Source organism: Argentina silus (assembly GCF_951799395.1).
Source record: "Argentina silus genome assembly, chromosome: 14".
Lineage (NCBI taxonomy): Eukaryota > Metazoa > Chordata > Actinopteri > Argentiniformes > Argentinidae > Argentina > Argentina silus.
In genome coordinates, this window is record NC_139668.1 from 8,123,078 (window position 1) to 8,135,052 (window position 11,975).

Consider the following 11,975-nt stretch of genomic DNA (forward strand, 5'->3'; position numbering starts at 1 on the left):
ACTGGAAAAAACACTCTTACACAAGCGCGCGCACACACAAACAAACACACACACACACACACACACACACACACACACACACACTGGAACAAACACATATAAACACTCACAGGCAAACAAATAAGTTATTTGGCATGTGTGCACTTGAGTACATGAGCATTGGTTTGCACACAACCATGTAGACAAACTGTACACACACACACACACACACACTGTACACTTGCCCGCTCTATCTCTTTTTACACACACCATTTAAATCTCAGCGCCACAGCTTCATGTTAACATGTCTCCCCCAGTTCAACTGCTAAACTACTCTACTTCCGTCAGCTTATACCAAGAAAACTATGTTTTTTATTTGAATACTACTATGGATTTAAACTGCCCCAGCTTACTGAAGAGATCAGAACAGTTGCTACCCCACAGTACAGTACAGAGGTATTAAACAACTGGACCCGAATTTCATTCAATTGAATGTCAATGAGAAAGTAGCAATGTATGTTAGAAATGCTCGTCGAACAGGCACCTCACAATCGTTCCTGTATATACAGTACTGCTCGCGTACTAAACCATTGTCCCATTTGTGATGAAGCCTACTGTATATAGGACCTTTTGAAGGTGTGAGGTTATTTGAAGTCCCCCCAGTAATGACAGGAAGTGTGGGAGATAATTGACTCCACTCAGGGCATCAGAAAGCACTCTGGAGATGAGAGCTGTATTTAAAAGGAATGTTTTATGATCTGCTTGTAAATGCCAAGCTGCACACGGCTTTGCCTGTGGGGTAGGAATGTTTCTGAAATGCCAACGTTAAGTACAGAATCGTACCTGACTGTCTTGACTGTGATTTAGCCGTTTGAGGAGATAGTGGGGGTCACCCACTCCACTCCACTCTGCCTGGCGGTGTGGGATGGAGGTGTAGTCATTTTAGCATGTGAGTGCGTGTGAGCGAGGGTAAGGTCATTTGTCATTATCTCCCACCGTTGACTCTTATGTGAGTGGAAGGATGAATGAGAATCTATTTTTATTTTTTTTTATAAATATGTTTTTAGGGCATTTCTGCTTTATTGGGATAGAGACAGTAGAGATTGACAGGACGGATGGGTGGGAGAGAGGAGGGATGACATGCAAGATATGTCGAGGGTCGGGATCGAACCAGGAACCTTGCGATTACGTGGCATGCGTATTAGTGTGCTACGCCACCAAGCGCCCCGAGAATCGAAAGTTGAAGGAGAAGAAACGCAGGATCTAGCACTTGTTTGTCACGGCACCGCGTGGTGCTCTCCTGGTACTGCATTTGTCCTCGCCCACTTGTAAACCAAGGGTACTTTAACAAGAAGTGTGGGCTGAGAGGGAAAGGTCAGGGTGAGGTAGCTATGGAAAAGTAGAGGCAGGATTTGACCTCCTGCTTGAGTGGAGAATACTGCCACCTCCATGTGATCGGCCTGGCCTGTCTAACCTCCCCCTGTCTTTCTCTCTGTATATCTCTGTGTGTTCCTTTCACACTCTCTCCCACTCTAAAGGTCACGCTAAATGGGATTCTGCCTCTTGAGGTCTCGATTTATCCCCAAAAACGTCTCCGAGGATGATTTGTTTATGTTGGTTAGTTTGCGTTTATTAAATTGTTTGTATTATTAATTGTCCCCGTCTTGAAGAAGGATTTGAAAAGAAGAAGAAGAAAAAAAAACACATTGTGGTCAGGGAATGTCGTGTCGGTGTCAGCGCACACACACATTCTTGTGCGACTGGGGCAATAAAAGGCTTTATTAGACAGGCAGGAGTTCATTACGGAGGCTGTGTCTTCCTCTGCCTGCCTGGCTTAGATAAACCCCCGGCCAACCAAGGCCACATCCCTCCCGCTGTCACCCTGGGCCCTCGCCGAATTGATTCCAGTAATAAAGTGACAGTCCTGCCGTAATATACGGATGGCCTTTAATTCGAGAGCCCGTTACCGGGCCGAGAGGGGCTTGTTTAAAGCTTTATTTACACCCGCGTGGCTTTTGGCGCTGCAGCCCGCTCCGGCTCCGCTCCGGCTCCGCTCCGGCTCCGCTCGCCTCCGTGATGAATCGGGCCAGAGGATCTGGAGAGGGGGGTTTGAAATGCCAGCAGCTTTAAGTTGCTCAGTCAGTGTACTGTAGTTAAAACGCTCAACTGAGGGCTTGTGTGGGAAGTGCCTCTTTAGACACAGTTTGGACTTGTTGTCATCAAAAGGCTCGTAACTGTTTGCAATTTACCACCCGTGAAACGGGCGGAAGGGTTTTTTTCCCACTTCCTCCGAAGGCAAAGCCGGCGGTGTTTAAATATGCTAATTTGTTAGTGAAGTTCCGGCGTGACCTTCATATTGTGTGTTGGAAAGTTCTGGTTTTGCGTGTTATTTTTGCTGTTCACGTTTGACGATCGACAAAGCATTTTTACGTGTCACATGTAAAAGCCCCTAAGTGTTTATCATGTTTATAAGCTCGCGGGTTATTGTCATTTTTGATGTTGGACCCAATTCAGGGGAAGATTACCTTTACAAGCAGTGCCATCAATCAGAAGCTTCAAGGCTTGACCTGTGAAACAGCCTAATTAAGTTAGCCTAATTAACTTAATGAAGTGTCACACTCCGTCGCCTGTACTGTAGAGGGGAAATTGAAAGAAAAATAGGGATCATTACTCATCGGATGTAATGGCGTTCATAAAGCGTGTGATATGTGAGAGAAACATATCAGCTCACCAACTTAACATCAAATAGACTTTGTCTCTGGAGAAAAAAAAACTGTATCAGATCGTAGAACATTTTAGCTATAATTTCTGGATTGAGAATCCTATCGTCCTCTTTTGGAATGTCAAAAAGAAGTTCCTATACTGTGCTCTTTATTCCATCCATAAGGACCCAGTGTGCTGTAATATCACCAGATCAATGGACCTCATACCAGAGACTCACACTCAAATTCTTCCATGTCACGCCCCTCCTCTGCACCCTCCACTGGCTCCCGGTAGCGGCTCGCATCAGATTCAAGACCCTGGTGTTCGCCTACCGGGCGGTAAAGAGAACAGCCCCTCCCTACTTGCATGCAATGGTCAGCCCCCAAACCCCTGCACGATCACTCCGCTCTTCCACCTCGGGTGCCCGCCTGGCACCGCCGCCTCTACGTGGATGCAGCGGACGCGCCACTCGGTCACGGCTTTTCACTGTCCTGGCGCCCCGCTGGTGGAATGAGCTTCCCACCACTGTCAGGACTGCAGAGTCACTACCGATCTTCCACCGTAGATTGAAAACCCATCTCTTCAGGCTACATCTTAACAGTCCCTCCTAAAGACCTCTTCACCCCCACTACCCCCCTGTACTAACCCTAACCCCAACCCTAGGACCTCTTCACCCCCACTACCCCCCTGTACAAGTTCTCTCCTGTTAATACAAAATAAATAAATAAATAAAAAAGGCTTCTGGCATTACGACTGCCATTGGCCCCTAGCCCGAGCATTGCTTACTTTGTCTTATGATGACTGTTGGATAGATGATTCACTTACCTAAACAAATGTATTTGTTGTAAGTCGCTTTGGATAAAGGCGTCTGCTAAATGCCATAAATGTAGATGTAAAATGTAAACCAGTCAAGTGACTATTGCCATGATAAACTCATAAATGGTTGTATTTCAGACATGGTCCAAGTTTAACCACAGTTTAGTGTGATTTAAAGGCTAGCGCGGACTGCTAAACTAGCCAGCAGGGACCGGCAGGTCACAGCCGAGGGTGGCCGGTCGGGGAGGCTGCTGAAGACAGAGAGAAAATCAATGGGCAGGAGTCACCTCCATCACTTTAACAAGGCGAGCCCGGACCACCCCGCCCCTCTCTGGGGCCAATTTGCGGAGTAAACATGAGTGTGTGATTGCTGCCGGGTGTCCCCAGCGAGGCCTGCTGGTCCATTACTCAGGACCTGAGTCCATTTTAATAACCCTGTTAGAGACCAGGCCAGGGCCCACTGCATGTGGCCAGACACTTACAGGACCCCCCTACATACTGTACTCTGTTGTAACGGTCATAAAGACAGGGACAAGACACGTAGGCTGAAGCCCTTACTGTGTGACTACGGAGCTTCATGAAGACGGAGCTTCATGGCTTTCCCTCCTGCGTTTAAACACGTTTCCCATATGTGGCCATATGTTTTGGGTTTAAGCACTGATCATAGTTAAGGTGATGTAATGTTCTTCAGCACCAAATCTGTCTGTTTGTTTGTTTGTTTGTTTACTTACTGTAATTCGCGTCTCAATATCAGACTAGGCCTGATATAAAAAAACAAACCGTTTTTTGGGCCCTGGGGCTACTGAGTACGGTGCAGAGCCACAGTACAGTAAGAGCACACATCAGGCCGGTCGGCGTTTACTGCACTTGCTTGTGAGCTCAGCCAACAGACGTATTAGAGAAGGCAGGAGTATTGGAAGATTGCCTTTGAGTTAAAGTTATGTCAGCTCTCCCAGGTGACAGTGAGACTACAGGGAGCAGCCCAGCTCTTCTCCACAGCCAGGGCATGCATTATTAATAAATAGACTGTAGGCTACAGTTGCCTTATCACCTCCATAAAGGTGACATTGGGCACAGGAGGAGTTATCTGCTTCTGCACACAGGGCTCCCAGCTAATTGAGATGTGGATGTTGGTTCTGTCTTCTAGTCCTTTGGTCAGATATAAGTGGGCTTCTTGTCAGCTTGATTCGATTTGTTCTCATTACTTTGAATTCAAGGGTCTTTTGTCGGACATGGGTTTATTTGCTTGTTTTTTGAGGGGGGTTTTTTCACCCAATGTACGATACAATAGTAATGTAGTGTGGCATGCTCTGTCTTACACACTCACACACACACACACACACACACATGGAAACACACAGAAATACACACACACAAACACACCGTTTAACAAATGCCTCTGTGGAGGAGTGTGTCTCATCGATGCCATAAATCACAGTAATGGGGACCAGGGGAAAGCCTCCTGTTCATAATATGAAGGTTTCTTCTTTATAGACTGTACAGTAGTTCTCTCCTGAAGTCTCCATTCCTCTGGAACCTGGCAACCCGGGTCCCCCACCTCGACCAGAACCATTTATGATAAGCACCCAGGGATAAAGGACCGGCTCCCCACCTGGACCAGCACGCCTTGCCTTGGCTGCTGCTTGTGGCTCATTACTGTAGCCTCCTCCAGTGACATTATTCACCACAGAGAACCAGTCTAGCACAACCCAATACACAATACACAATACACAATCCCCCGACCTGACGCTTCCCCGGTCACTTATTTTTAGCTTACGTGACATTTTTGTTTTGATTTTTGATTAGTTTTTTCTCTCTGTGTCTCTCTCTCTCTCTCTCTCTGTGTCTCTCTCTCTCTCTCTGTGTCTCTCTGTGTCTCTCTCTGTCTCTCTCTGTGTCTCTCTCTCTCTCTCTCTCTCTCTCTGTGTCTCTCTCTCTCTCTCTCTCTCTCTCTCTCTCTCTCTCTCCAGCGTTCAGCAGTAATGGTTGAGACGCACGGCCAATTTGCCCACAGTTTCAAGCACTCAGACCTATTTATGATTTAGCGCTTTATTGTAAATGGTTCAGATTGGAACCAGAGAGAAAGTACCTCTCCCTGACGTATATTTTCAACTCGGAGCATCAGATCTTATCAGAGAAGGGATAAAAAATTAAAAAAAACCCCGCTTGTGCATTTTACCTCTGATTAAATTAGGCATCGCCTGGTAAGTTCACCTCAGTGTCTGTCACGCCTCACTAAAATGGAAATCCGTTTCTCTGAGAGAGAAAAAAACCCCGGAGATTAATGAATGCCCTTTGTAATAAACGAAATGGGAATCGCAAATATGCGCAGTCATGAAATTTAATTGTGCTTTCTGGTGACTGGTTTGGCTGGGTGGCTGGTTTGGCTGGGTGGCTGGGTGACTGGTGTGCGGGAGAGGAGAGGAGAGGAGAGGAGAGGAGAGGAGAGGAGGCGGGAAGGGGCAGAGGTGGGTAAATGTAGCGCGTAACGCACAGTCTGAACGAGCTAATGAACCTACTGTTTATGACTGACTGCAAGTGTATCATCTCCTGAATGGCAACAGGAACTTTAAATCACACCACTGGACACACACACACACACACAAAGCACACACACACAAAGCACTAACATGCAAGCAGTAACACGCAAATACAAGCACACACTCACACCCATACAGCAGTGCTGCAACACACACACACACACACACACACACACACACACACACACATTTGATTTGACTTTTTGATGGCTCTCTCACTTTGATGGCTCTCTCTCTCTCTCTCTTCACCTCACCCCAAACCAAGCATTGACGTTATTGAATTGTTTGTTTCTTTCCTCTGAATTCCGTCTGTGGCTTTTCAAAGGGACCACACACCAGTGCTGCCTCTTTGAAAAGAGAAGGATTGTCGTTTTCTTCGGAATCTACACAAAAGCCTCACCCGGCGTCTGTCTTTGTAGCGTGCTCTCTCTCTTTTCTGATCAGACTTGTAGGTTGGGGTCATTTGGTGGGATTTCTTGTTTGTTTTTGATGTGTGTTATGTGCGTTTTCATCTGGGTTTGGGGAGCATCAGTCTTGCGTACGGGGAGCCGTAAGCCTCAGAGAGTCACAGCAGCACCTTCCCATCAAAGAGGAGAGAAATAATAAAGCAGCTTGGGCGCCTCATGCAGCTTGTTCACTGTAGACACACACACACACACACACACACACACACACACACGTAAATACAATAAAAAGCAGAAAACACGATAAGGGAATAAGTCATACTAATTGGTCGGTAATTCTTTTGAGGACTGCGCCGGCTTGATAAAGGAGGCTAAAGCTTATTAAAGTACATGCAGCGTTGTAAATTTGAATTCTTTTTACAGCATTATTTTAATCCCAGTTTATGAAGTTGACTGCGTTTGGGTGTGTGGGTGGGAGGGGAGTGGGAAGTGTGTGTGGCGGGGGGGGGGGTTATTCCTCTATTCCAGCGGGGGGTCTCAGCCTCAAACGCATTAGCGCTCGACGGGCCTTTGTTGCCACCTAGGGTTCAGTCGACGCTCTCCTCCTCCTCCTCCTCCTCCTCCTCGTCCTGCCTCACATGCCAGAGAAGCAGCAGCAGTGAACAGGAGACAGGCTTCTCATGCCCTTTAAGGACGCCCAAACTCAATTAGAATAAAAAAAATAAAAAAAAATAAAAAATGTGGCATTTCATTATCATACAGTACATGTATATGCAAGTGCCAGAGGGCTCCGCTACTCCATGGAGAGTGAGTGAGTGAGTGAGTGAGTGAGTGAGTGTGTGTGTGTGTGTGTGTGTGTGTGTGTGTGTGTGTGTGTATGGGGGGGGGGGGGAGAGATGGGGGTGTGGGGGGTCTCGCCCCTCTCTCTCCCCAGAGGGAAGTGATGGAGATATCCCACAATGCCAGAGTGCGTCATCTTCTCTCAGGCCCTGGGAAGCTCGGAGGGGGGAGCGTCTTCCTCGTGGCTCTTCCTGTCAACTCCTCACAAAGCAAATATCACTCTGTCGGGGGGGGGCGGCTGGGGTGGCTGCTGATACAACACCGAGCCCCCACTATCTCCATCTCTTCTACTGATGGAGGAAGAAAACTTCAAAGGGAATTAAGGGATGGTGGTCACTGGATGCCTTCTGTAACTGCTCCTTGTCTGGTGGCTCACCCATCAGTATGGTATATGGTAATTTTGGTATTATTCATACAGTGTGGCCATTTAGACACACAATTTCACATCAGTAAAAGTACAACCATACATACCCCTTCACCCTTCCTGGCCCAACTGTTTATTAAAACAGTCATCCTTCAGCTCCTCCAGCATTGATTTACACTATACTAATACTGGGTAGGGCCTCCCTTTGCTCTCAAAACAGCCTCAATTCTTCCGTTGGAAACATTCCTTTGAGGTTCTGGTCCATGATGACATGATTGCGTCACGCAATTCCTGCAGATTATTCAGGTACTCTTTCAAGCTGTGAATCTCCCATTCTATCACATGCCGAAGGAGTTCTATTGGATTCTGATCCGGTGACTGGGAAGGTCACTGAAGAACACTGAACTCATTGTTATGTTCATGAAACCAGTTTGAGACGACTTTTGCTTTGTGACATGGTGCATTATCATGCTGGAAGTAGCCATTCGAAGATGAGTAAATTGTGGCCATGAAGGGATGCACATGGTCAGCAACAATACTCAAATAGGCTGTGGCATTCAAGCGATGATTGATTGGTATTAACAGGCCCAAAGTGTGCCAAGAAAACATTCCCACACGATTCCACCACCTCCACCAGGAGAAGGTGTACAGGTGTTCCTAATAAAGTGTTAAGTGTGTGTATGTATGCATAGTGCTGTCATAGTCTTCACACATACAGATACTGTAGAGGAGGCTTTCCATGCAGCGCTCGACTAAGAGGATCTGCTGCAGTGTGTGTGTGTGTGTGTGTGTGTGTGTGTGTGTGTGTGTGTATGTGTGTATGTGTGAGCGTGCGTGCAGTTGTGTGTCTGTGTACGTGTGCGTGTGTGTGTGTGTGTGTGTGTGCTCTCAGAGACAGGGATTACATTCTCCCAGAATTCCTCAGATACCCCAGGTGATATGTGTATTTCAAATATGATTAACAGCTAGTCTTCTCCATCTCTCTGGCAGCTTAAATTGCATGCCGCAGAGGCAATTTCTGTAGACTCACTCTATAAGCCTGACTATGGGGGATGAATGGAGTGTTGGGTCCTAACGGAAGGCAATCTTCACTGCTAGCATCGCCTCCAAAGGCAAAGCAGCTGGAACATGAAAACAAATGAAGATTACCCCCCCCCCCCCCCCCCTCTCTCCCCCCTCCTCTCTAAACTGGAGATGTGAGCTCTGTAAGTGTCTGCTGCTGCTGCTGCTGCAAGCAGGACTGTGGCTGTGGTGGAGGAGCAGTCGTCTGTGTAGCCTTTCTCAGGAGCAGAGACGCACCGTCTCCTTTCCCTTCCCTCAGGCAAAAACAGGAAAGAGGGAGGGGGAGGGGGGATCAGCAGCAGGCCCCCGCAAATCAAGCCCCCAGAGGCCAGGAGCATGGGTGTCACCCCTCTCCCCAGGGACAGACTGTAAATCAGGGGAGGGGAGGGGAGGGGGGAGACACTCAGCTCAGCTCAGCCCTGGCTTTATGAGATTGTTAGCATGCGCGGGCCCCACCTCCCCTCTTGTTTCCCATTTAAGAGCTGACTGGTTGTCCGATAACGGATGGCGCCACAGGTAATTGGAAAATTGGCAGGCTTGTCAGGGAGATTTGGTGGATGGCACGGGTGGATACAGCGGCGGGGTTCATGAGGTGTCACCCCACAGCTAGATTTATATCGGCCCATGGGCCAGCGGAGGAAAAGTATCCAGAGTTCAGGAAAAAGTAATGGATTTTTCATCAGGTTGGGGGGGGAGCGGGGGGGGGGGGGGGTGCATATCAAAAGTCATGGTGAGACAAAGACAAGGTTCTGTGAGTAAAGAGCTGATATATGAAGAGCACTCGGCTCCAGCTGATTTACAACCCGTAGCATCACTTCACACTTAACTAGCCTGGGACTTCCACTCCTGTGTTTACAGTCACTACTGTATAAGTCATAATGCTCTGATATCTAAATACCAGAGAGATACCTGGGGACTCGACGCCTAGAGACTGAATTCGCCCAATTAGCTGGTATTGAAGTGCACTTGGGAGTGCACTATGCTCTTGTATTGAAATACCATAGAGGACCTAATCTGATATAGTGTATATAAACAGAGAGAGATCCAGATGCATTTGACACCGTAGCTCCTCTCCGATACGAGAATCCCCATCTAGATGTACCGACAGTGACAGGTGACGGGCTCCTCTCAGCCACGCTTCTCTCAGGAGTGTGTGTATCCTGACTGCAAGAGCGTAGGTGGCCGGGCGCGGGGCCCCCGGGAGGGCAGGCGCCGAGGAGGTGTTGTAGCCAGGCCGGGTGATTCTAACATGGTGATCACACATTAGAGTGTGTAGATGTGTTTATTAACCTCTGGAGGAGGAGATAATTGCATCTGTCAGACTCATTTAATCGTCGCTGTAGCCACCGCCGCCGTCAGTTTCACTTTGTCTCCCTGGCTAAATCAGCTGGCTCTCTCGAACGCAGCGCTGCCCCCATCGTGACTTTGTTCTGAGGGGAAATGGCTGCGTTTCGTCATTACCCCGGAAAGTCATCTCGCGGTGTTGATATTGCAACTGACGTTTTCTCACAAAAAAACTTTTCTTTGTCATTGTGATATACAGTCATGATGGGATTCACCAGAACTGTTGTCGAAAGGTATCTGTTTTTTTTTTGTTTTTTTGTCTCTGTGAATACTGGATCCATGTTTTACAGTATTTGATTGTGTTTTTCAGGAGGAAGAGGAGGAAGAGGGGGAACCGGGGGAACAAGAGGAACAAGAGGAGGAGGAGGAGGATGAGGATTGTGTCAAAGAGGAAATGGCGGGGCATGAAATTCCAAACTGAAACAGCGTGACCTTATCATAAAGCATAGTGATCAAATTGTAACAGTCAGTGCCATCACCTCCAGGCTCAGGACTTCAAGGTAACGGCAGAGTTACTTTTGTAGTGTCTCTCAATTTTAACAATGTTACTGCACACATCTCTACTTATCAATCACTTATAGGATTGAGGTACCACCCATGCTAGTTTTGTAGCCAGAGGAACCGTATATTTTAGAAAAAGATTGTATTTGAATGGTGGTATCTTTTAGGGAGAAAGCAGCATAGCATGTATTTTTCAGAGGAAAGCGCTCACATCATCGTGCTGGCTGGATAGTAACTGGAGATGATGACACTGACATCTTGTTTGTATTCTAACATCTTCATGAAGCAGCACATCAATGTATTCAGAGAAGAGTATTCTGTCCAGTGAGGCCCCCGCGTGAGTGACTGATGATGAATGTTTTCAGGGGCACCAGTGGTATTATTTTGCAGCAGAGATAAACCCAGGGAAAGTGTCTGGTTGGATTAGTCTCGACTGTTAAAGGCCACGTCCACTCGATGTATTTATGAGGCTGACCAAACCCTTTCCCTGCAATCTATTTTCATACACTAGCCGGCGTATAAATGGTGTTCACAGCGACTCGAGGGTCTATCCTCAGTGCACTGTTTGCTATGTGAAGTCATCAGAGTGCGTTAAGTCTCGATAAGTCTTACTAAACTCTTATGGCCCTTGTTGAAACACTATTTTCTGTGCAGCATGTGAATACCACGGTCTTGTGACACCAGTTCAAAATAGCTTTTCTATCTGGCCTCTGTTCTCTCTCTCAGTTGTCATTACCTTTTGTTTTCTATGAATTGGTTTTTATATTTTTATGCATGTACTGTATGGTTTCGACATAGGTGGCACTTACAAGTATTACAAGTATTCTCTTTGTTATAGCACTAAATGTTGGGAATAATCACACTCTCTATTTTGTTTAGTACAGATTTTTCTCTTTCTGCACAGCCTGTTCAGAAACTACAATCCATGTCCACACTTTTAGCCTTTGATTTACAGTGTTTATTACCTCTTTATGTGCTACCAATGTAGTCCATGTCCTCATTCGATTTGAGATAAAAGGAATGAGGTGGAATTTCCAGCATATGCGTTTACCAAGAGTCTGTATTTAGATACTTTGTAAATGTTAAAGTGTCAATAAACATACAATGCAGAAATAATACATGCCTTCTGAGTGATATGCATTATTATGATTAGATTATGATTAAACCATATTGCTTATTTTGTTTCATATAGATATGTTTACTGCCAAATTATTATTGAAATGTTATTCAATTTAATTTATTGTTGATACAAAGCTAAACTCTCCTTGCTCAATTTGATGCCTCCTTTTGCACAGCAGTCTGTAATGTGATGAAGAGTGCTGGTGAAATAGAGTGTTGGTGAGTGAGATCATCTGGTAGGGTGCTGGGTTGGGGCCTGAGTCAGCAGGGGTCTCCCGAGCATTCTAGGGTCAGAGGCTTTCA

At 46.6% G+C, this 11,975-nt stretch overlaps 1 protein-coding gene across 1 annotated transcript in view; it reads left to right on the forward strand.

Moving 5' to 3' along the window:
* Positions 1–11,647, forward strand: part of phf14 (PHD finger protein 14) — a gene marked incomplete at its 5' end in the record, with an annotated part of 54,997 nt that extends 43,350 nt beyond the window's left edge. Inside the window, 1 exon segment of the mRNA XM_083684898.1 lies at positions 10,363–11,647. Coding sequence (XP_083541024.1) covers positions 10,363–10,473 — 111 coding nt within the window. The 3' untranslated portion in view covers positions 10,474–11,647.
* Between the last annotated feature and the right edge of the window lie 328 nt (positions 11,648–11,975).